Source organism: Cervus elaphus, chromosome 18, assembly GCF_910594005.1.
Source record: "Cervus elaphus chromosome 18, mCerEla1.1, whole genome shotgun sequence".
NCBI lineage: Eukaryota > Metazoa > Chordata > Mammalia > Artiodactyla > Cervidae > Cervus > Cervus elaphus.
This window is the reverse complement of record NC_057832.1, coordinates 92194984-92216562: the sequence shown is the minus strand read 5'-3', so window position 1 is coordinate 92216562 and position 21579 is coordinate 92194984. Positions and strand designations below refer to the sequence as shown.

The following is a 21579-nucleotide window of genomic DNA, read 5'->3' as shown; positions in this document are numbered from 1 at the left end:
CTCTGTGCAGCTGGGACACGGAACAGACTGTGTTAGTCTTACAGGCTGTCTTTAAACTCTCCCCTACATCTGGCTCAGACTCTGTCCTGCCACACCTGCAAGGTCCCATTCAGATTCATCAGGATGATCAGCCCTGCCTTCGTAGCATCTGTGTCGGTACCTACTGCTCAAGATAAAGCCTGGCACAGCATGTCTGTATGGGAAAAAGGCATGGAGAAATCATGGAATCTCAGAGTTGTTAATAATTGCCAAATGTCTTATTTTTATAGATAAAAAAAAAACCTGAAGTGCAACCAGGCTTCAAATCTTGCCCCAAATTATACATTGATTAAACTTCAGAACTTAAACCTGTCAGGTATTCTTTTCTGAAATCGTTATGAGATACTGCTTCATGTATTTTTCACTTTTTTGCATCATTTGCAAACAGAGGCACTAAGAATCTGTTCTGAACGATCTTTTCAAAGATATTTATGCAGCAGATAGCCTTGAAAGATACAGATGGTGTCTCTCTCCAGAGCAAAGAGAAGGTTTTGCCCAGTATAACAAAAATAATGGGTCTTTCTGGGGCAAAGGGCAGGCACACTCACGGACCTTATGACCATTCAAACTCTCTAAGCTAGGAGCTCTGCTCTTGAAATGCAAACCACTTGGTACACAAGCGTCACCACCTAGACCTCTTCACTTGCCCTGTGGGAGCTGAACCACTGCAAATGCTGATAATCTGTCTGCCTCTCTTGCTATAAATAATAAAGTCATTTGTCTCTGACCCAGGAGTCTCCTGTCTTCTGCCAGCTCCCATGAAACTGGCAGGCAGACTTGTGAACTTGGAAGAAGGTGAATTCTGACTCTTCGCAGGTTCGGCAGAAAATTAAAATTGTAGTGATAATCAGTCACATAAAGAGAAAAATTATTGAAAGGTCTGTTGTTGGACTTTTCACACCTAGGATGACCCAGTTACCACTTTGGAGCACTATGTGTTAGTATATTAATAGTATGTATATAAATATGTATTAGTTGTCAAATAAAATTACATACACATAATTCTATGGACTGTATAGTCCGTGGGGTCACAAAGAGTTGGACACGACTGAGCAACTTTCACTTTCAATTTCATAGACATACCTGTATACTTTATTTTTTTTAATTAAATCTGTGAAATGGGTCTCACTATCCTCACTTTATAGCTTAAAGAAAAAAAAAATCCAACAACAACTCAAATTTAACTCACACACCTTATAGGTGGCAGAGGTAAAAATATCTGGTTTCAAAATCTGTGTTTTGTCTGTCTCAAAATGGCATAGATCACTTTGGTTTTAAATAAAATGACTAAAGTATATAGTATTATGTTTAGTTTTACCATCTTTTTAATAGTACCTACTTTTAAAAATATTTTTAGAAAAAAAAATATTTTTAGGTACAGGCATGATGCTATCTGATCTGTATCCAATATTAAATATTCAGTATTCACAACAAATAATGTGTTTTTTAATCTTATTAATATTGATGTTATATTGTATACTGTATATTCATAGTCATTGTCTCCAACATAAGCTATTGTTTATAAAGCTTATACCAAAAAACAGTGCTGTAGACCTATTCCTTTAAAGCTACACATCTAAGAAAATTATCTTCAGCTATAGAAAGATAACATTACAGGAGAAATAATTCCATTAAAAAGGCTGTATATTCCATGAAATTACTTTGTTAGTCACAGAGATACATAGAAAATTACAAACTAGACAGTGAGGAAAGGAAGACATATGTCTAGAACTTATAGATGATCTTGAGAATAAGAAATGTTTAAAGCGAAGTAGACTAAATTTTTTTTTAATCTTACAGAAGCAAAATGTAAACTTAGGTAAGAGTTGTTTGGGGAATTTTTTTGAAACTGGTAATTCATATCTGGCTACAAACAGGCTTTCATTAACATGCTTCTATTCTGCTAACTCCAGTGCTTATCAGTCATTTTGAAATGCAAACAGCAACAAAGAAAAACATACTTTAAAAGTATGTAGGTTCTGTCCAAAATGTAAACAAATGTTTTAAAAATTGACTTAATTAAAGGATTTCTATATACATATTAATAATGTACTGATGGGAATAATCAGTTTACTTGCATCTCACAAAAATATTTTTTTATAAAATAATACCCACTAAAGTTTACATAAACAAAACAAAGAGATCATGGAGTCAGTTACAAGTGTCATATAAAATGATACCTGCATAACTAAGTTTATATATAGATTATTTATTTTAAACAAGTACCTTAAATTGAAAGTTTAATTGCTAATTTGTGACTATTTTCATCTTTGGTAAATGACAATAGAAGACAGTGGTCCTTATAGTGGGACATATCAACGTGGCTCATGCTTGCTGTAGAAGCAGAAACCCCATGGAAAAGCTGATGGGTTAAGATACCAGTTTTCTGATTCAACTCAGACACAAATTAATTTTTAAAACATAAATAAAACTATGTGGATTTAAATTTTAATGACATAGTGTAATACTTTCTTTTTTTGTGTGTGTGTGTGCAATAGAGTTTATTAAAGTATAAAAGGGATAGAGAAAGCTTCTGACATAGACATCAGAAGGGGGTAGAAAGAGTACCCCGACATAGTGTAATACTTTCAAGTGACAAACATTAAGTGTGTTTTAAACGAGAAATCTGAGGAACCCTTTCATTGATGAGTTTTCAAGTCAGCTACAACTACATCAGTGAAGACTCATATGCAATCTGATGTTTTCTTTCCACTCTGGGACTCTATGAGGAGGCGAGATGGTAATTTTTGTCCCAAATTTCTAAAGTTGTCGAGACAAATTGAGAGACCTCCAGGAAGCAGAAAGAAATTTGTTAAGATTGGAATCACTTAAAGAAATATATTTTTTAAAAATCTCAAGTTTTAGATAATTAAGAAGCACTATAATAATTGCTTTTAAAATGAAGCAACAATTATTTTGAAGACAAATACACAGGAAGAAAAAGAATATTCATCTAGAAATTTAGAAGGCAAAACTAAGAGAAAGAATTTCAACGTTTTGTGTTATTCCTTATTATCAAGTTCTTTCTCTTTGGCAAAACCTTGTGAATTCTAGAAGATTTGTGAAGGTGGAATTGATGAACAAAGGAGCTTAGTATGCTGATCTGAGGGCTCCTTGGTTGGTGTCTGCTGAGGAAGCCTATATATCTCACAAATTTATGCATAAGGAAACAAATGAAAGATTACCTGGGAATCTTTTAATGAGTTGACATAATCCTTCCTTTCTGCAAAGCTGATGCTGTATTTCTGGTAATATGTTTACCTGAAAGGAAAGGGAAAAGTTTTAATGAGTTAAGCATTCATAAACACTAAAGCAAGGAAAACACAAACAGCCCACAGGGTACATGTATGAAGTATTGCCTACACTGTTCACTCCCTATCTTCAAATCTCTGTAAGTCAACATTCAAATGCAAAATAATAGAGTGGTTTATTTGCTAATAAAAGATAAAAACTGCCCTTGGGAATTTTCAAAATATTTGGGAACATTTTTTAAAACACAGACACACTTCAAAGTCATGATATTGAATCACAGACATCTAGTGCTAATGCTTAACCTGTTAGCATTTATTGTTTTCACTCATGCTAAGTTGCTTAGTCGTGTCCGACTCTTTGCAACCCCATGGACTGTAGCCCGCCAGGCTCCTCTGTCCAAGGGATTCTCCAGACAAGAATACTGGAGTGGGTTGCTATGCCCTCCTACAGGGGAATCTTCCCACCCCAGGGATCAGACCCACCTCTCATGTCTCCTGCATTAGTAGATGGGTTGCTTACTACTAGCACTACCTAGGAAGACCTTTTCATTTCATGCTACGTCTGTGCTCAGTTGTGTCCTACTCTTTGCGACCCCATGAACTGATGGCTCCTCGTCCATGGGATTTCCCAGGCAAGAATACTGGGACTGGTTGCCATTTTCTTCTCCAGGGGATCTTCCTCACCCAGGGATGGAACCCATGTCTCCTGTACTGCCGGCAGATTCTTTACCATTGCACCACTTTTCACATCATACTGAAAGGTATTTATTGCTTCAAGTATAAAATCCAGTCACTACAAAACTCTATTTTAACAAAAACTTGCTCTTGGGAAGCTTTATAAATGTAGTCATAAATCCAAACACATATTTTAATTTATAAAGAAAAAATACAAACAAACAATTCTTCTCTCTGGAATTTACAGATTAACTAGCTATTCTCAACTGAATCCCCCAAAGAACACCAAATATGGTAACACCTCATTAAAACCAACAGAAAGATTCAGTATAAATTAGCTTGAAAATCAGATTCATTTTTGACCAACTATTGATTACTTTCAAATTAATTCAGCCCATCCTAAGAGTGTACTGTATTAAGAGTTTCTTTCAGACCTGCTGACCTGACTGGATAAAAAGAATTCAGTTGCAGTTGGAGAAAAGAGAAAGAATCAAAATCTTGGGTTTTAGTCCCTTTTCGGGTGGGTAATACAGTCAGAACCTTGAGCATATCACCTTACTTCTCTTTTTCAGTTTCTCCATTTGAAAAATAGAGCCTTGGGTCTCTAAATACCACTTCTGCTCTAAGCTTTGATCAATTCAACAATTCAACCACAAGTTGTAGTTTTTAAAAAATGATTCATTTAAAGTGCTTTGAAACAGTTCATCGATTAAAAGTTTTCTAATCCTTGCAATCTTGTTAACTCTATCCATTTATTCAGCAAACTGTAAACTTCAGCTCAGGTCAGGCATAAATTTTTTAATACTCTGCTTTTTTTTTTTTCAATGATTGAGTATTTTTTATTCCTCTATAACTTTTAATGCAGAAAACCCCTTCTATAAAAAAACAAAAATTAATTTCTCCTAATAAAACCATTTCTAATATAGTCTCATTTTAATTTCTGAGTGTACATAAAAATAATGTAGCTGACTCATTTGAAAAGACCTGATGCTGGGAAAGATTGGGGGCAGGAGGAGAAGGGGACGACAGAGGATGAGATGGTTGGATGTCATCATCGACACAATGGACATGGGTTTGGGTGGACTCCAGGAGTTGGTGATGGACGAGGCCTGGCGTGCTGCGGTTCATGGGGTCACAAACAGTCGGACATGACTGAGCGACTGAACTGAACTGAACTGAACTCATGTGTATGTAAACTTTCCTATTCAAGTTAGTCTATACAAAAGACATGTCTTCCCAGGTGGTGCTAGTGGTAGAGAACCTGCCTACTAATGCAGGAGACATGAAATGCAGGTTCGATCCTTGGGTTGGGAAGATTTCCTGGAGGAGGAAATGGCACACACTCCAGCATTCTTGCCTGGAGAATCCCATGGACAGCAAGCTTGCTGGGCTACATTCCATAGGGTCGCAAAGAGTCAGACACGACTGAAGCAACTTAGTATGTGCATACAAAAGATAAATAACGTATGACTCAATCCAGTTACTGAATCTCTACATTTGCAAGGTTCTGTGTTATGAATGATATTTTACTTTATTTTTAATTTTTTTTTTAAATTTTTTTCCCATTTGGGTTACTACAGAATATTGAGCAGAGTTCCCTGTGCTATATAGTAGGTCCTTGGTTATCTGTTTTAAACAGATATTGGTTATCTGTTTTAAACATAGACATATATACATGGGGTTTCCCAGGTGGTACTAGTGGTAAAGAGCCCGCCTGACAATGCAGGAGACGTAAGAGACATGGGTTCAATCCCTGGGTTGGGAAGATCCCCTAGAGAAGGAAATGGCAACCCACTCCAGTATTCCTGCCAGGAGAATCCCATGGACAGAGGAGCCTGGCGGGCTACAGTCCATGGGGACACAAAGAGTTGGACACAACTGAAGTGATTTAGCATGCATGTACATGTCAATCCCCCAAACTCCTAGTCTATCCCTCCCCTCCCCATCCTTCCTCTCTGGTCACCATAATTCAGTCTCTAAGTCTGTGAATTTGTTTCTGTTTTGTAGATGAGTTCATTTGTATCTTTAAAAAAATTTTTTTTGCATATAAGTGATATCATATGATACTTGTCTTTGTCTGACTGCTTCACTTAGTATGATCATCTCTGGGTTGACCATCCACATTGCTGCAAATAGCATTATTTCAATCTTTTTAATGGCCAACTAATATTCCATTGCATGTATGTACCACATCTACACTGTACTAAAGCCCAGGCTTCAGCAGAACCCATTCTTGGGAATATAAGAATTGAGAAAAGTGGATAGATTTTAGGAAGTCTACATTTCTCAAATTCAAAAGTGATCACTGTTAGAGTCTAAATGTAGGAAAAGAAGGGCCTTCATAAAACCCTAAAGTTTTCAATTCAGAATTCCTAAGAGAGGCTGGAGGGAGGGGCAAAGGTCTGGGGAGTCCACCACAGAGCTTTACTGGTTTTATGCTGTTATTGTTACCACACAAAACACACTTCTAAATTTGATTGTGAAAAGGTTTAAAAGCCCATATACTTGAACCATTTTCCTCCACTTAAGGTAAAAAAAAAAATCACTCAGTTGCTACTGACTAAATAGAATCTGTAACAACAGAAGGGCCAAGAAAGAGAAGCAGCATTAGCTAAGAAGCAGGAAAGGCTGTGTACAGACACAGGTCCCTATTTAAAACCTCCACCCACTTCTTGAAGGGCTCAGAGAAAATGTGCTACTGTTGCAGATGCTTACAACATCCTTGTTATGACATCCTGACTTCTACAAACACAAAGGAATTGCAGAGCCCTGGTAAAAGGAACTACAGGAACTTAACTAATGGGCCAGAAGAATGTGTGTAGATGCTGCAAAGACAGAGTACAGCTTACACAGATTTCAGAAACAAAGGGTAGTTGCTGTGTCTTATCAGAGAGATGCTCCTGCCAATGCAGGAGATTCGGGAGACCCAGGTTTGATCCCTGGTTCAGGAAGATTCCCTGGAGAAGGAAATGCCAACCCACTCTAGTATTCTTGCCTGGAAAATCGCATGGACAGAGGAGCTTGGTGGGCTACAATCTGTGCAGTGGCAAAGAGTTGGACCCAACTGAGTGACTAAGCATGAGCAGGATCAGAGAGATGACTTTTCACATGAGATCTTGCGTCAGGATGATGAACTGACTGAGCGTCAACAAAGCACTTGCTTCAGAAAGCCAGAGCCAAGCCAAGGGAAGCACTTGCTCTCACGTTTGCATCCCCCACCCAACGACATGCTCCCCCTGCTCTTTGCTCCAAAGCACACCTTTGGAATTAATAGAGTCAAAACAGATGACATGACCCAGGCAACACGTGACACCAGAAGTATCATCTCCATTCTACTCTGGAATCGAGCACCAAACTAAGCAGTTAAACTACACAAACACAAAGAAGTAAACACACACGACACTATGGGTCTTAACCGCTGTGGTAAATCAACTTTATTACACATATCTTAACTTTGTATTAGTTAAACCTAATAATGTTCTTCCATATCCTAGTGCTTTTTATTCTTATTTTTACATACATCATAAAATATGTAAGATTTGCTTCATTATCAAGTGGGACATAATCAGAGAAGTTTTCATTGGGATTAGCCGACTTGTATACAATGAGCTTCTCTGGCTTAATACTGCAATAATTATTTTCAATAGAATTTATTTTGAGCTGGGCAATTTTAAGGGCAAGGCAACCACTGAAGAGAAGGTACGGAGATTTCCCATATGCCCAGCCCCCCCACCCACACACAGCCTCCCCCATCATCAGCGTCTCCCCCAGAGAGAGAGGTTACATCTGATGAACCCACATGGACACACCACGACCAACCGAAGCGTCACTTCTGATACATACTGATCTTCTATTGGGTTTGAATGCTTTATGTATACCTGTGTATATGTGTGCGTGTGCATGTTATAGAGACTGCTGTTTTTCCTGGCACAAAAGCTTCTGTATCTTTGAAAGGATTTGAATATATATGAAACAAATGACAATAACATTTGAGCCATGGAATATTTCTGAGCTCAAACTGAGAGAAAGGAAATGTACATTTAAAAATATTTCAATCCCAATGTACCTTCTACAAACCTAATCTGTGGGAATCTGCCATTTAAATTGTTTCCATTACATACTGTCAGAAGCAAAAGTAAAAAATCATTCTTATTTTGAGATATATTTCATTAATAAGAGCAACAGTAGAATATTAATTATAAACATTCAGAAAAGGTTTATTAAAAAAAAAAAACTAAAGCCACAGTAATACCATTAACTCATAAGGAAAGCAGACATTTGAATTTGGACTATTTACATGAAGTGTAAAAAAGCACTCAGGGAAAATTTTTCTTCTGATTTCTCATGAACATTGAGAGTGAATCACATGTCATGTTGTATCTTAGGAAACTGTTCTTTTTCTTCATTAGATCTGTACAGATGTTCACATCTTTTATTTTATCAAAAATCAGACCTTCTCTGAAAGTTGTTTGGTATTATCCATAAGGAAGAGAATTAATGGCAAGAAGGGAACTAGCTAATCAAAGAAAAAAGAGTCTTATTATCATGCACGTTTCTCACATGCGATGATCACTCCATCATATTTACCTGAAAATGTCCTGACAAGCTTTAAAATAAGAGGCTTTTCAGTAGTTCTCAGTGCTTCAAGGACTAAACACAGCATCCCAGATTCAAGGACTGCTAACTCTATAAACATTCAGGGTTAGAAATGTGAGTCTCCCTGCTCTTAAAACCCTACGACATGCCAGAGGTGTGACAGAGCCCCACTTACTTAGTGTTATCCCAAAGAGGGGACCTCGCTTCACTTTTAGCATCACATGAACCACCAATACCGTTTTAAGTTCCTTTTAGTCTCTTCCTGGATAGAGAAACTCCTGGTCATTCATCACTTTTATAACAGATCTTAAGATAATTTTCATTAAGCACTTAAATTCCAAAGTTCTGAAGTGGTGAGTAATTCTAACATGAGCCAGTGACCTTCATTCTAAGGTCACTGACAATCCTAACACATACCAAACAAATCTGAAGCAACTTCTGTTTTGACTATTTATGTTTACATAAATAAGTCATGATTCACAAAACTTCAAATTATTCATGCTCCAAAGTGACAGTTATCCAACATGTATCATTTAGAATTTATGTATTCTTTAAGAATATTGATTAGACTAGGGTTTAAATACAGTGGCTAAATATTTATTTAGAAAGGTTCTACAGTGATATGGTTAAGAACACAGAATTTAAAGTAAGACTGCTAGAGTTTGAATCCTAGGTGCTTCATTTATTAGGAAGGAAGATTTAAGCAGTTTTCTTAACTTCTCTGTGCTTTGGTCTCTTCATATATAAAGAATGGATAGGAACAAATACCGTAAGCACTTGGAATGGTACTAGGTAGGAGGCTGCGGCAAGAGACTGCAATGTAGGACTGGAGAGAGGGTGAATACTTTCTTATCTTTCTGGCTTCCCTCTGTAGGGCTATGATTTGGTGATGGTTGCATTCTTCGACATATATAGCCCTTTCCCACCGATCTTTCTCTCTTGTCTCTGGCTCTTACTAGGTTCTGCTATATCATTTCTTCTACATACCCTTCTTCAGATCAAGGGTGGTAAAGCCTTACGATGTAGCTGGTTGCTGAGGGCCTCTGAATCTTTTTGTTTCTCTTTTCCTGCCAAAAGCTCTGTAAATAGCTCTTTCATTAGTTTTTCTTCAGTTAAATTCTTGAGTATGGCATTTGTTTCCTGCTGGGGGCTGACTGATATACACAGCAAATGTTGTCAACTTCATTCTGTAGCTAAAATGGGAAGCTGTGCAAGATTTTAATGACAGGAGTAATCAGCTGAAGTCAGCAATTTGTATTTTTCACTCTGATAACTGTGAGCAGTATGGATTTCAGGGGCAAAACATTCTTGCTTTGGAAAAATCAGTGAAGAGATTTGGGCAACTGTCCTGGTTACACATAGTGACTGTCTGATCAGAATAAAGGTAGTAAGTATGGAAAGTAGGTATGATATTTGAGAACTATTTAGAAGTTAAATTCCTTAGTATTTGTGATTGACAGAATGCAGATGACATGGGAGAAAAAGGGCTCAAAGGTGAAGGCTAATTTCTATCTTGGGAAGTGACAGAGTGGTTAACCACACTTAGGACCCGCAGGGCGGTTTTGCAGAGCTTCCAAATGCCAGCACAGAAGTGAATTTACCAGAGACAACAATGAATCCATTTACTCTTCGTTGAATCTGAGGTGTTTGTGTGACACTTAAGTGGAGATGTTCAGAGAGTAGTTATACAGGATATCCTAAAGTCTGGGAAATTGCTTGGAACTTCAGATGTAGAGTTGGGAGTCATCAATTACAAATGATAGTTGAAACTTTAGGGGTGATATTGGGGAACAGAGGCATTTAAAGAATGGACAGAGGAAAGGTGACTCTGAAGAACACAGAAAGGATAGCCAAAGATGCAAAGATGTACAAGAAAAAGCAAAAGAATGTGTTCCTCCAAGGGAGGAGTCAGAAGGAGGAAGGAGTGATAACCACTGTCAATTGCAGAAATATCAAATGATCAGGGGAGCTACTATAGTACTCTTTTACTACTGAAAAACAACTATTGGCTTGGACATTTTTCTCATAGATTTGTTAAAGGTATCATAAAAATGTAAATTTTCCAGCACAGTGACTAGCATATTGCAAGCCTTTTGTTAGTTTTTCTAAAAGTATTTATAAAAGATTATACACAGTAGTAAATATTGGATGTCAACTTTAAAAGTTAATTTAAAAACTATTAATTTTGTTGTGATTCAGCTTAAGTTTGAAAACATCAAAACAAGGAATTAGTAAATAAAATCTTTACTACTTGGATAAACAAGTGACCAGGGTAAGCAAAAATCCATAGGCTATTTATTTCTTAGGCCAAGTCTTGCATCCTACTGGGTAAAACTGGATATTGATTGGCAGGAGTTGAAGTTGAAGGCAGGCATGCGTCCCAAGTCACTTCAGCCCTATCTGACTCTTTGCGACCCCATGGACTGTAGCCCGTCAGGCTCCACTGTCTATGGGAGTTTCCAGACAAGAGTACTGGAGTGAGTTGTCATGCTGTCCTCCAGGGAATCTTCCTGACCCAGGGATCAAACCCATGTCTCTTATATCTCCTGCATTGGCAGGCAGTACTACTAGTACCACCTGGGAAGCCCCAAAATGGTGAAGTGTAGAAGGAATGGCCATTGAAACTTTCTTCAAAGATACAATGGCTCCAATTTTTCAAGACATTTTTTTCAACATTATGGACCAGGAAATATTGGTGTTAAAAACCATAGGTCTATTACAGCACTATTTACAATAGCCAGAACATGAAAACAATCTAAATGTCCATCAACAAAGCAATGGATAAAGATGTGGTACATAAATACAATGGAATATTACTCAGCCATTAAAAAGGAATGAAATTGTGTCATTTGTAGAGACATGGATGGACCTAAAGACTGCCATACACACTGAACTAAATCAGAAAGAGAAAAACAAATATTGGATATTAACACACATATGTGGAATCTAGGAAAATTGTATAGATGAATGTATTTGCCAAGCAGAAATAAAGACACAGATGTGGAGAACAAAAGTACAGATACCAAGGGAGAAAGGGAGAGTGGGATGAGTTGGGAGGACATAAATACACTATTGTGTGTAAAATAGATAACTACTAAACAGCACAGGGACCTCTGTGCCATGCTCTGTGGTGACCTAAATGGGACTGGAACCAAAAAGAGAAGGGATATATAGCTGACTCACTTTGTGGTACAACAGAAATCTTAATACCACATTGTAAAGCAATTATACTGTGATAAATAATAAAAAGGAAAAACATCTTAAATTTAAAATAAGTAAATATGGTCACAGGAAACTCAAAAAAATACCTACAGGTCTGATAAAATCTGTTCACTTTTTGAAAAAGAATGTTTACCTTTTGATGTAAATTTAACTGGCACATGTCTTCCTTTGATATGCAGGGTTTTCCACCAGCTGTCCTAGAAGACAGGCAAATAAGCAGATCCCAAGAGTCCAACTCACCTAATAGCAAAAGAGTACGGAAAAGCAAACACTTTAACAGATTTGTAAAGGCACCATTTATGTCTTCAGATTAAAGAACGTAAACACAAGTAACAATGATTCTGAATATACTTAAAAGACAGTATTCATAGTAATTAAATTCAACTTTTCTAATTAAGCAGAACTTATACTTTCATATTGTATCTTAGGGAAAATCCAATGATCTGAAGTTATATCAAGACATTCCTCTAAAAGACAAAATTAGAATGTTTTGGGTCACTAATTTTATAAAGTCTCAATTGGAAATTGGAGGGAAAGAAGATTATAAAGTATTTTAAGAGATGAAGGAGTTGTAAATCAAATAACAAGAAGCCAAAACACTGAATATTTTGTTCTGGGCCTCTGTATTACCATTAATTTTCATAGATCTTAAAAACAAAAAAAATATTTTTTTTAAAGATTGTTTTCTACTTAAAAAATTTTTATTTATTTGTTTTATTTTTGGCTGTGCTGGGTCTTCATTGCTGTGTGAGCATTTCTCTAGTTGTAGCAAGTGGGGGCTACTCTCTAGTTGAAGTGTGCAGGCTTCTCATTGCTGTGACTTCTCTTGTGGAGCACAGGCTCTGGGGCACGTGGGCTTCAGTAGTTTCAGCACATGGGCTCAGCAGTTGTGGCTTCCAGGCTCTAGAACACAGGCTCAGAAGTTGTGGTTTATGAGCTTAGTTGCTCTGCAGCATGAGGAATCTTCCCAGAGCAGGGATTGAACCTATGTCTCCTGCACTGGCAAGCAGATAGATTCTTTACCACTGAGTCACCAGGGAAGCCCCCAAAAATACTTTGATGAATTTTTTTTGCAAAGAAAAATTTGGGCTAAGTAGGAAATAAAATTCAATGAAAAATTTTTTTCATTGGTTTTTTCAAAAACAAGTTTATGTTCTAGTTATAGTCAGCAAAGCTGACTTTAAAATACAGAGTATAACATAGACTAAAGCAAATGATATTTTAGCTATTTCACCAAGAACAAAGTTCTTTGCCAGTAAATCATAGTTACTTGCCAAAATAATCTCTGCAGAATACATTCTTGCATAATGCTTAAACTTTTAAAAATTAATATTTATGTGGCTAGATGGGTTTATTTTCCCTTATTCTTTTTGATATATTTACATAAGTTTGTGTCAGCATATCCCTGCATATAATTGATGCTTAGAAATATTTGTTATATGAATGAATGAATAAGTAGCTAACGACAGAAGTAGTAAACACATTACTTCAGAGACAATATAGAAATATCTATCTTAAAAAAAAAAAAAAACAACACCCAGAGAAAGAACCTTAAGTAATGCTCAAAAGAACTGGTACCACTTGGGAAATTTCTCCATTTTAGATGGAAATTCAGTTGAGAAAATGAGGCAGTTTCTGTACATGTGGCATCTTTTGTTGATCAATCCTAAGATAAATGATCCTTCAAATAACATTTAGTATTTCTTAGTATTTATGCCAGACCTCACAAGTCACTTCCTGCATTATTAGTAGCTTCAAAAAGCTAGGAATTATTCAAGGCCATCTTTTAAAAATATCCTAGAATTTCTCACTTGATAGCATAATGCTTTCAAAGAAGAGCCATACGGGGGCGGGGGAGGGGAAAGGTTGATGAGGAAGAATGATCTATGATGCTTAGGAATGAAATTTCACTGTTCACTACTAAGTCCTTTTCCATTTGACAGGTCCTGTGTGGTCTGAGTTATTGGTCTACAGTTGTCCTGTTGCCAGACGGGAAACCTCTCTGCCCAACCAAATGATCCAGACAACTGAATTCAAGTTAACATCTGAGCTTTCATCCTAGAGCTTCTCTGCTGGCTTGATGTATCTCAAGATGCTGGAAGATAGCACAGTAGTTCAACAGACCAAGGAGAAATGATGCTGGTGATGGGGAGCTGGGAGAAATCTCATCCAGTAATAGCCATCAGGCCTCCGATGTCAAGGGACTCCCCTGTTCCATGCATCCTCACTTTGAAGGAAACTACAAATAGATTCCCATAGTCAAAACCTAATACTCTATGATGATCTCAATACTTTATTTTAAATGAGCATCTGGCATTTTCAGCCAAAACCATTTAATATGGATTCAACAGGGAAAACACAGAGACTGTTTTCATTTGCTATTACTTCTAGGCCAAGAAACTAAAACACTAGAAGAAACCTGCTGTCATAATACACACAACTAAATATTTTAAAAAGATAAGGATATGGAGAGAGGGGAAAATTTCATATTATGGACTACACTGTTTGGGTGTTAAAATCAGACTATGTTTTGTATTCCTCTAAGTCTGAAGCATGCCCCTCTTCACTACCCAAAGCATACACACAATTTCTAGAGTTGATAGAAATATATATTTAAGTCATAAATGTTTGAAACTGGAGACTCATTTAAATAATTCAAAGCATTCAATTTACTAAGAACCTCCTCTGAGCCAAACACTATACTAGAAATATGAAAGTCAATAGCAAAACAAAAGGGCAGACAGTCACTGCCCGTAGCAATCTGTAAGGGATCTAAACATCAAAAGGAATTTAGGCTAACTCATAAAGCATCACACAATTTCTTGACATTCATAATGCTACCCCTCATCTCTCAAAAATATTTAATTAATATTTTAAAGTAAAAGTTAATATTTCAAAGCCACTTTATACTATATCAATTTCCTCTTAAAATGAAGAAAACTATAACTCAAAATTTTAAGTGATCCTTTCATATGGTTCTTGCCTAATTCTTGCCACCATGATCTGAAAAAATGCTGATTGTTTCCACTCAAAATGGCTATTGTTATTTTATTGTTACTCTACCTCTATTTTCTAGTTAAATTTTCTAGTTAAAGTAGACCTGTTCACCGTCTCTTCATTTCTTACTCTCTTCAAGTCTACTCCTCTCCCTGACTCCCACAGCCCTTTTTTAAAGAAAAGGCATTATTTGTTTCATGATTGGTGCTATGTATTCAAGCTTGGTTTTAGAAAAATACCCCAAAGCCATGCTGAAATCTAGAAACTGGGCAGAGAGCAAATCACACTCAGTAGTGAAATAAATCACATTCAGAAGTCAGCCTTGAAGCATCTTGGATACAAATCTGAGCCCCAACAAGACTAGAAGCCTGAGTGTTTAGTGGACAATGCCTGCGTGGACAGCAGAGACTGCAGATGCACGGGGGGAGTACCAGCCGCATATGGGGTGTGTTTGGCCTGCACCATGTTTGTTTTGGTTTTGGTTTTAATTTTAAGCACTTGCCAAAATGCAAATGTCAGCATGAGTCACATAAAAATCCAGATTTCAGCTTTCACTTGAAAACTTAGAAGTTTTGGGTTCATATCCCACAAGGCAGCCACTGACAGTTGAGGGCAGCTTCCCACATTTTCTGTAGTTGACTACAGTGGTCCTGCCTGATCCTACCTTTGCCTGGGCTTTTTGCCTTTAGTAGTAGCAAACAGTCCTTAGAACTGATTGGTATAAAACACTGGTGTGTCAGTTTTCCATGAATCGTTCTTTGAGCAAGTTGATGTTCCAGCTTTTAATGAATTAGGCTTGTTCATTAGGAAATGGGTTTTGTTGAGATGACTGTAGGCAAGTTGATATTTGCTCAGTTGGTCTTTAAAGGATGGCTAAACATACCCTTCGATTTCCATTTTTGGCCATGCTTTTCCACAAGGTTGAGTAAGGTCACTTCAATTCCAAAGACATTTGGTTGTTCATGCTAAAACTGGCAAGGGCTTAAGTGCGGCCTCTTAGAGGCTTCTTTCTCTAAGAAGCCTGGAAAAAAAAATCAAGACTGCCCCAAAGCCATCTTTTTCCCATATGTCTTTTCAGTTGGATTGTTAAGTGGGCCAGGTCCCACTCCTAGGTGGATCTGCCTTCATTTCTTTCTTGTTCACAGTCTTTTTGGGTTCTCTCCACATTCAGTATGTCTTGAGCAGTTGCCACAGTTATAAGTGGCCCAAGACAGGCTCTTTCTAGACACTTAGTCTTACTTGATGTGTTTCTTCTGCCCCCTGAAGGTTGACATTAGTTTAAGAGCTGAGAAGTCAGATTTGAATTGTTGTTGTATGCAGAAACTAACACAACGTTGTAAAGCAACTATACTCCAATAAAAAGTAATTTTAAAAAAAGATCTGGGATTGAGGAAAAAACAGGCAAAGCAGATCCTGGCCAATTTGGACGATGGCTTCTTAGGTTTTCCTGGCACATGGAAAGATGACCTTTATGTGACTCAGCCTAACCATATGCCAAGGCCACCCCATAAATAAGGAAGAATAGCAATAGTAGTGATAATGAGTCAACAGCAAATAGTCCTTGAGACCTTATAGTATACCAGGTACTGTTCCAAGTATTTGCATTAATTAATTTATTCTACACAATACTCTGATAGGTATATTTTTTTTCTTTTTTCAGCATAGAAAGTTTAAATAACTTGCCCAAGTTCAGCCATCTAGTTTAGGGTGAGAAGAAAATTTGCATATAGGAAGTCTAGCTCCAGAAGCCATGTTTGTGATCATTACATCATTATTGCTTCCAAAAAAAAACTGGGAGCCAAGAAAGACACCTAGCTTTTGACTCCTTATATGTATTAACTTATGCAGAACTTCGAACACCACTATGGAGTAGAAGCAATTATTACATATACTTTACAAAAGAAGGAACAAAGAGGAACTATTAGCTTTGGTATTTTCTCAGTTATTGGTATTTTTCATTTGGGATCATAGAGGGAAAAAAAAGACCATAACAAGTATAACTCAGGTATTTCTTAGAACCTCACCCAGCAATAGCACCCTAGCACATTATTAATGATATCATTGATAACTGAAGTAACAGAAATATTAATGTATAAAAGATCTCTCCCAGCTGCAGAGGGACTGGGGAATGATAAATATTAACTGGGTTTCCACCGACTTTTGAAAAGAAATCTCTAAAAGTTTCTCAGATGTTTTGATGGTTATAATAATTTCTTTCCCTTTTCTGTTACAAAGAAACCAGGGCAGGGCTAGCTCTGAGATCAGGCCAGCCAAGCCCTTAAATAGAGAGGTCACAGAACATGGTTCTACGAAAACAGGATGTGGATGTTCATTCTCCATCTCAAAATTACAAAAACATGAAAGATCTACAGGATTCTTCCCCAAAACTATGGAACACTATTGTTCATTATCATGCCTCCACAGCATTGACTCTGGAAGCAATGAAACTCCACAGATAATTTTAGAAGGCGACATCAGGGTCCAGATGTATTAATTCAGACATAATATGGCGCTGATTGGGTTTTTATCCTTCTCTAAGTTGTTCTCTGGAACAACCTAATGTCTCAATATAAAAATAAGAGCTATTTTTTAAGGTTTTTGTTCTCATTTTTGTTTTAATCAAGCATCTGCCCTAAGGAGTGAGGCTGCCTTTAGAATATTTCGTTTCTCACAGGCAGGCTGCCATGTAAAGCAAACAATCGTTTCCTGGCTCTCAAATGACCTCCTCATTGATAAAGTCTGCTGGATCAGTAATTCAATCCAGAGAACAACAGAGAGCTCCGAGATAGCATCATTCCTAAAAGTGCTGTTTATTCTCAAGGAATGACAAGTCTACTTCTGCTTTATTTTTCTCCATAACATCTATCATCATCCAACATATTATATATTTCTTGCCTATTTGTTTATTGTCTGTCTCTCCCCATTTGAATGTGAGCTTCATGAGGGTTGAACTGGGTCTATTTTATTCACTGCTGTATTCTCAGTATCTATAGCAGTGGCTGGAAGTTAACAAGCATTTGCTACCTGTTTGCTAAACATGTAAATGAATGAGCAACTGAATGTGATCAGTTGCTAAATCAATAACTAAAATTCATATCCTAGGATATTGAAATATTTTGGTAAAAATTAAAAATAGATGAATAATAAGAAAAATATTAAGAGTATTTTTTAAAAAAGAACATAAAGATACATTTTATTTCTTAGTAAGAATGAAGAAGTACATAAGAAGAACAAAGGTAACTAGTCATTGCATTTAAAGAGTTATAATATTAATTATGAAAACTAATACAAAATTTCAAGTGCTTTACTTATTAGAAAATTTCTGTGAACACATACACTATATTGAAGCAGAAAAGACTTATAAAATATAGCTTGGAAAATGAACTTTTCCACGAACTTTTAAGATACATAGCTACTAAAACCAAGTCTTATTTACTTATTCCATTGATACTATTATATTCCTTAAGGATACAGAAGCATGATGACCTAAAATCTGTTTTATTTCAGTGTGAAATACTAAAAATGCTTAATTTTAAAATAATACATAATATTCCTTCATAATATAACAATGATTTAAAAATACATAATATTCTTTTATGATATAACAATTATTAAATGATACATAATATTCCTTTATATATTATTATGTACTATATTTAGATATTATATGTTTTATATATTCCTTTATAACATGAGGACATTTCATATATTCACTGTTCCAATTTTGTACCCTTTTCTTAAGATTCTTATACATGTTCAGTCGCTCAGGGTGGCTCAGATGGTAAATAAGATTCTTACCACATAAAAAGTCTTCCTTTCTCTGTATCCTTTCTTTACCAGAATTAGTAGTTTATATTCATGAATACTTATTAACTTATTGATAATAAATTGGGCTCTATGTCTGATTCTACCACCAGATTGTTTGAGTATAAAATAGCCATTCCTGAATCAAGTTGCACTAACCAGTTCCCTTAACTATATTCTTAATATGATGGATCTACAGAACAGTAACACAGAACTGATAATTCATGGCTTTACTTTAAGGACAACAAACATGCAAGTTGTTGTATCTAACACTGATTATAGTAGACACTTACTAGATGTTTATTGGATTTTATATTTTAATTTTCAGAATTTATTTTAAAAGAAATCATTATATTGTAACTTGAGATTTTCAGTGTATTATATAACATGGTCTCAAAATCTAATTAAATCTGGTTTCTTGCCCCAAGAGTCTGGTCATGGATTTTTGCTTGTTATGCCTCTGGCTCCTTATCCTTTAAAGAGCTGATGATGAAAACTTTTGTGTTTCGCCAGAGAGAAATTCTAAACCATTCTCTCCCTTGATGTTATAAATTCACACTAGAGATAAAATTTTCCCATCCTAATGTCTATCCACTTTCTGCCCTAAGAGAGGTTTGGAGATTGTTTCTGAGAAGAGTTTTGAGCTCCTGAAATTCTTCTACTCACCTACTCACAAGCTCAAAAAGGCAACATTTTAAACTTCTGTAAAAGTTAAAAGACTCCTGCTCTAAAGAAACTTTTCATTAAGAGCATGAGAAAAATGGATATGTTTGTTCATATGAAATAAACCTGAGAAATGTTTACTTTAGAAGGCTTGCTTAAGTTTCCTTCCACAAGTTTTTTTTAAAGTGATTTTGTTTTTACAAAGATTTTCATGCCACTTTTGCAGTCTTCTATTGAAGTATAACTGATTAGATGTGTGTGCCTGTGTGTTTAAACTTTTACTGCTTTAAAGACTATTGTTTGTCTGTGAGAAAAGTCTCATTATTGCATTTTACCAAATTTCTGAAAGTCTGGAATTCTCACCAACTTAGAAAATCTTGAAAGAAATGAACTCTGCAGCAATTTAAAAATCAGACTGTACCTCTCACCCAGGTATCAGTTTTTAATACCATTCTCCAATAAGAAGAAACCAGGGGGTCTTTGGAGATATGGCTGATTCAAGGGCTGGATAAGTTAAGTATACAAGATGAGTCTAGGGCACCATACTGCCAGAAAATGAAGAAGAGCTCAAAACCAAACGAGCAAATAAACAAAAGCAATGATGGAGGTACATTAAAGAGACATGGGAGCCAGTGGTCAAAACTGGCACAATTTGAGCAAAAAAATAAATAAAGTAATATTGGATTATAACCCCAAGTATAAAATAAATATCCACTAGCTCATATGGATATAAATAAATTATTGAACAAATAAACAAATGAGGAGGAAGAGACAAATCTCTGGTATGGAAAAACACCAAATAATTTCCATAACTACTACAAACTCAAGGAGGTAGATCACAACTGTCTAGTCCTTCAGCTTGAGTTGTGCACAAGAACACCATTCCAAAGAGTCTTGTATAGAAAGGGGGAATAAAAAAATAATTTGCAGTGAAAAAATCTGACAAACATTACCTCAGTTAGGTGATTAAGGTTAACATCGATGGTGAGAAGTCATGTGTATAGTACATACCATTCCCTTGATACGATATGAGAGGAACAATACTTTACCTCTGTGGTCTTACTCCCCCAAATCATAACCCTGGACTAATCAGAAAAACACCAGGCATATCCCAATTGAAGGACATCAAAAACATCTGACTGGTTCTTCTCAAAACTGCCAAGGTCATCAAAAAGAAAGAAAGTCTGAGAAACAGCCACTGCCAAGAGAAGCCTAGGGAAACAGAACAACTAAATGTAATATATCTTGGATGGAATTTTGGAACAGAAAAAGGACATTAGGCAAAAAAGTTTACAAATCTGAATGAAGTATGGACTTTAGCTTTTTGTCTTGTTTTAAGTCAGAAAAAATATATTCTCCAGAGAAAATACGGTGATGACTGTTAAGTATATGTAGCTGTAGCTAGACACATATTAATTATATATCTCATTAAGTATTATATATGTAGCCCAGGTGGCTCTAGAGCATGCCTGCCAATGCAGGAGATGTAAGAGACACTGGTTCAATCCCTGGGTTGGGAAGATCCCCTAGAGGAGAAAATAGCAACCCACTCCAGTATTCTTGCCTGGGAAATCCCATGGAGAGAGGAGCCTGGTGGGCTGCAGTCCATGGGGTCACAAAGAGTCAGGCACGACTGAGCACACATTTTATACTAAAAATGTGGTATTATAAAACCAATCTGCACTACAATGCAGAAAGTGAAAAAAATAATGGTATTTAAAATACAAAAGGCTGAGAAACATATCAAGTTCATGGTTTGAGACCCTCCTCAATACATGCAGGTCCCCAAATTTTTAGCCTTTCTTTTCACTTGTTACCATTTTTCTCTAAACCCAAACTCCTTGGTTGCTTTGATTTACATTCATTGCTTTAGCTATAGCTTCCCTGCCACTGACTCTCAAATTTACATTTCTCAACCTTTCTTATGCTTCAGATTTCCAGTTACTTCCTACAACAGATGCCCTGCTGAACACATCAGAACATGTAATCTCCTGCCAAAAAACTGTCAGTCCATTCACTTTTGTTACCATCAAAGGTGTAGCCACCTTCTCTCCTTCAAGCTGGAAAGCATTACATCATCTTCATCCTGGACTAGTCTCCCATTCCACTTGCCATCGATTTCCAATTCCCATTCAGCCTAAATTAGAATTTCTTAAATATTTCCTGACCTTTTCAAATCCTATCACAGTCTCTAAGATTTCACATCTCTGCAAAGCCTCCTAATTACTGGCCCTGCTTCTAATTCTTTTCCCTTCACTAATCCATCTTCCTTCCCTAGGGCCATGATTATCCTCTGAAAACAGAGATCTTGTCATCGCCAGCACAATACAGA

The 21579-nt window shown here is 36.4% G+C and overlaps 1 protein-coding gene across 2 annotated transcripts in view; it reads right to left on the bottom strand.

Moving 5' to 3' along the window:
• The window catches only part of CPED1 (cadherin like and PC-esterase domain containing 1), a 314311-nt gene that overhangs the window by 239646 nt on the left and 53086 nt on the right, over positions 1 to 21579 (bottom strand). For both annotated transcript variants that reach the window (XM_043872163.1, XM_043872162.1), the window contains 2 exons: positions 11917 to 12023; positions 3225 to 3300 (listed from right to left, as the gene is read on the bottom strand). In XM_043872163.1, coding sequence (XP_043728098.1) covers positions 3225 to 3300; positions 11917 to 12023 — 183 coding nt within the window. The remainder of the gene's footprint in view (positions 1 to 3224; positions 3301 to 11916; positions 12024 to 21579) is intronic.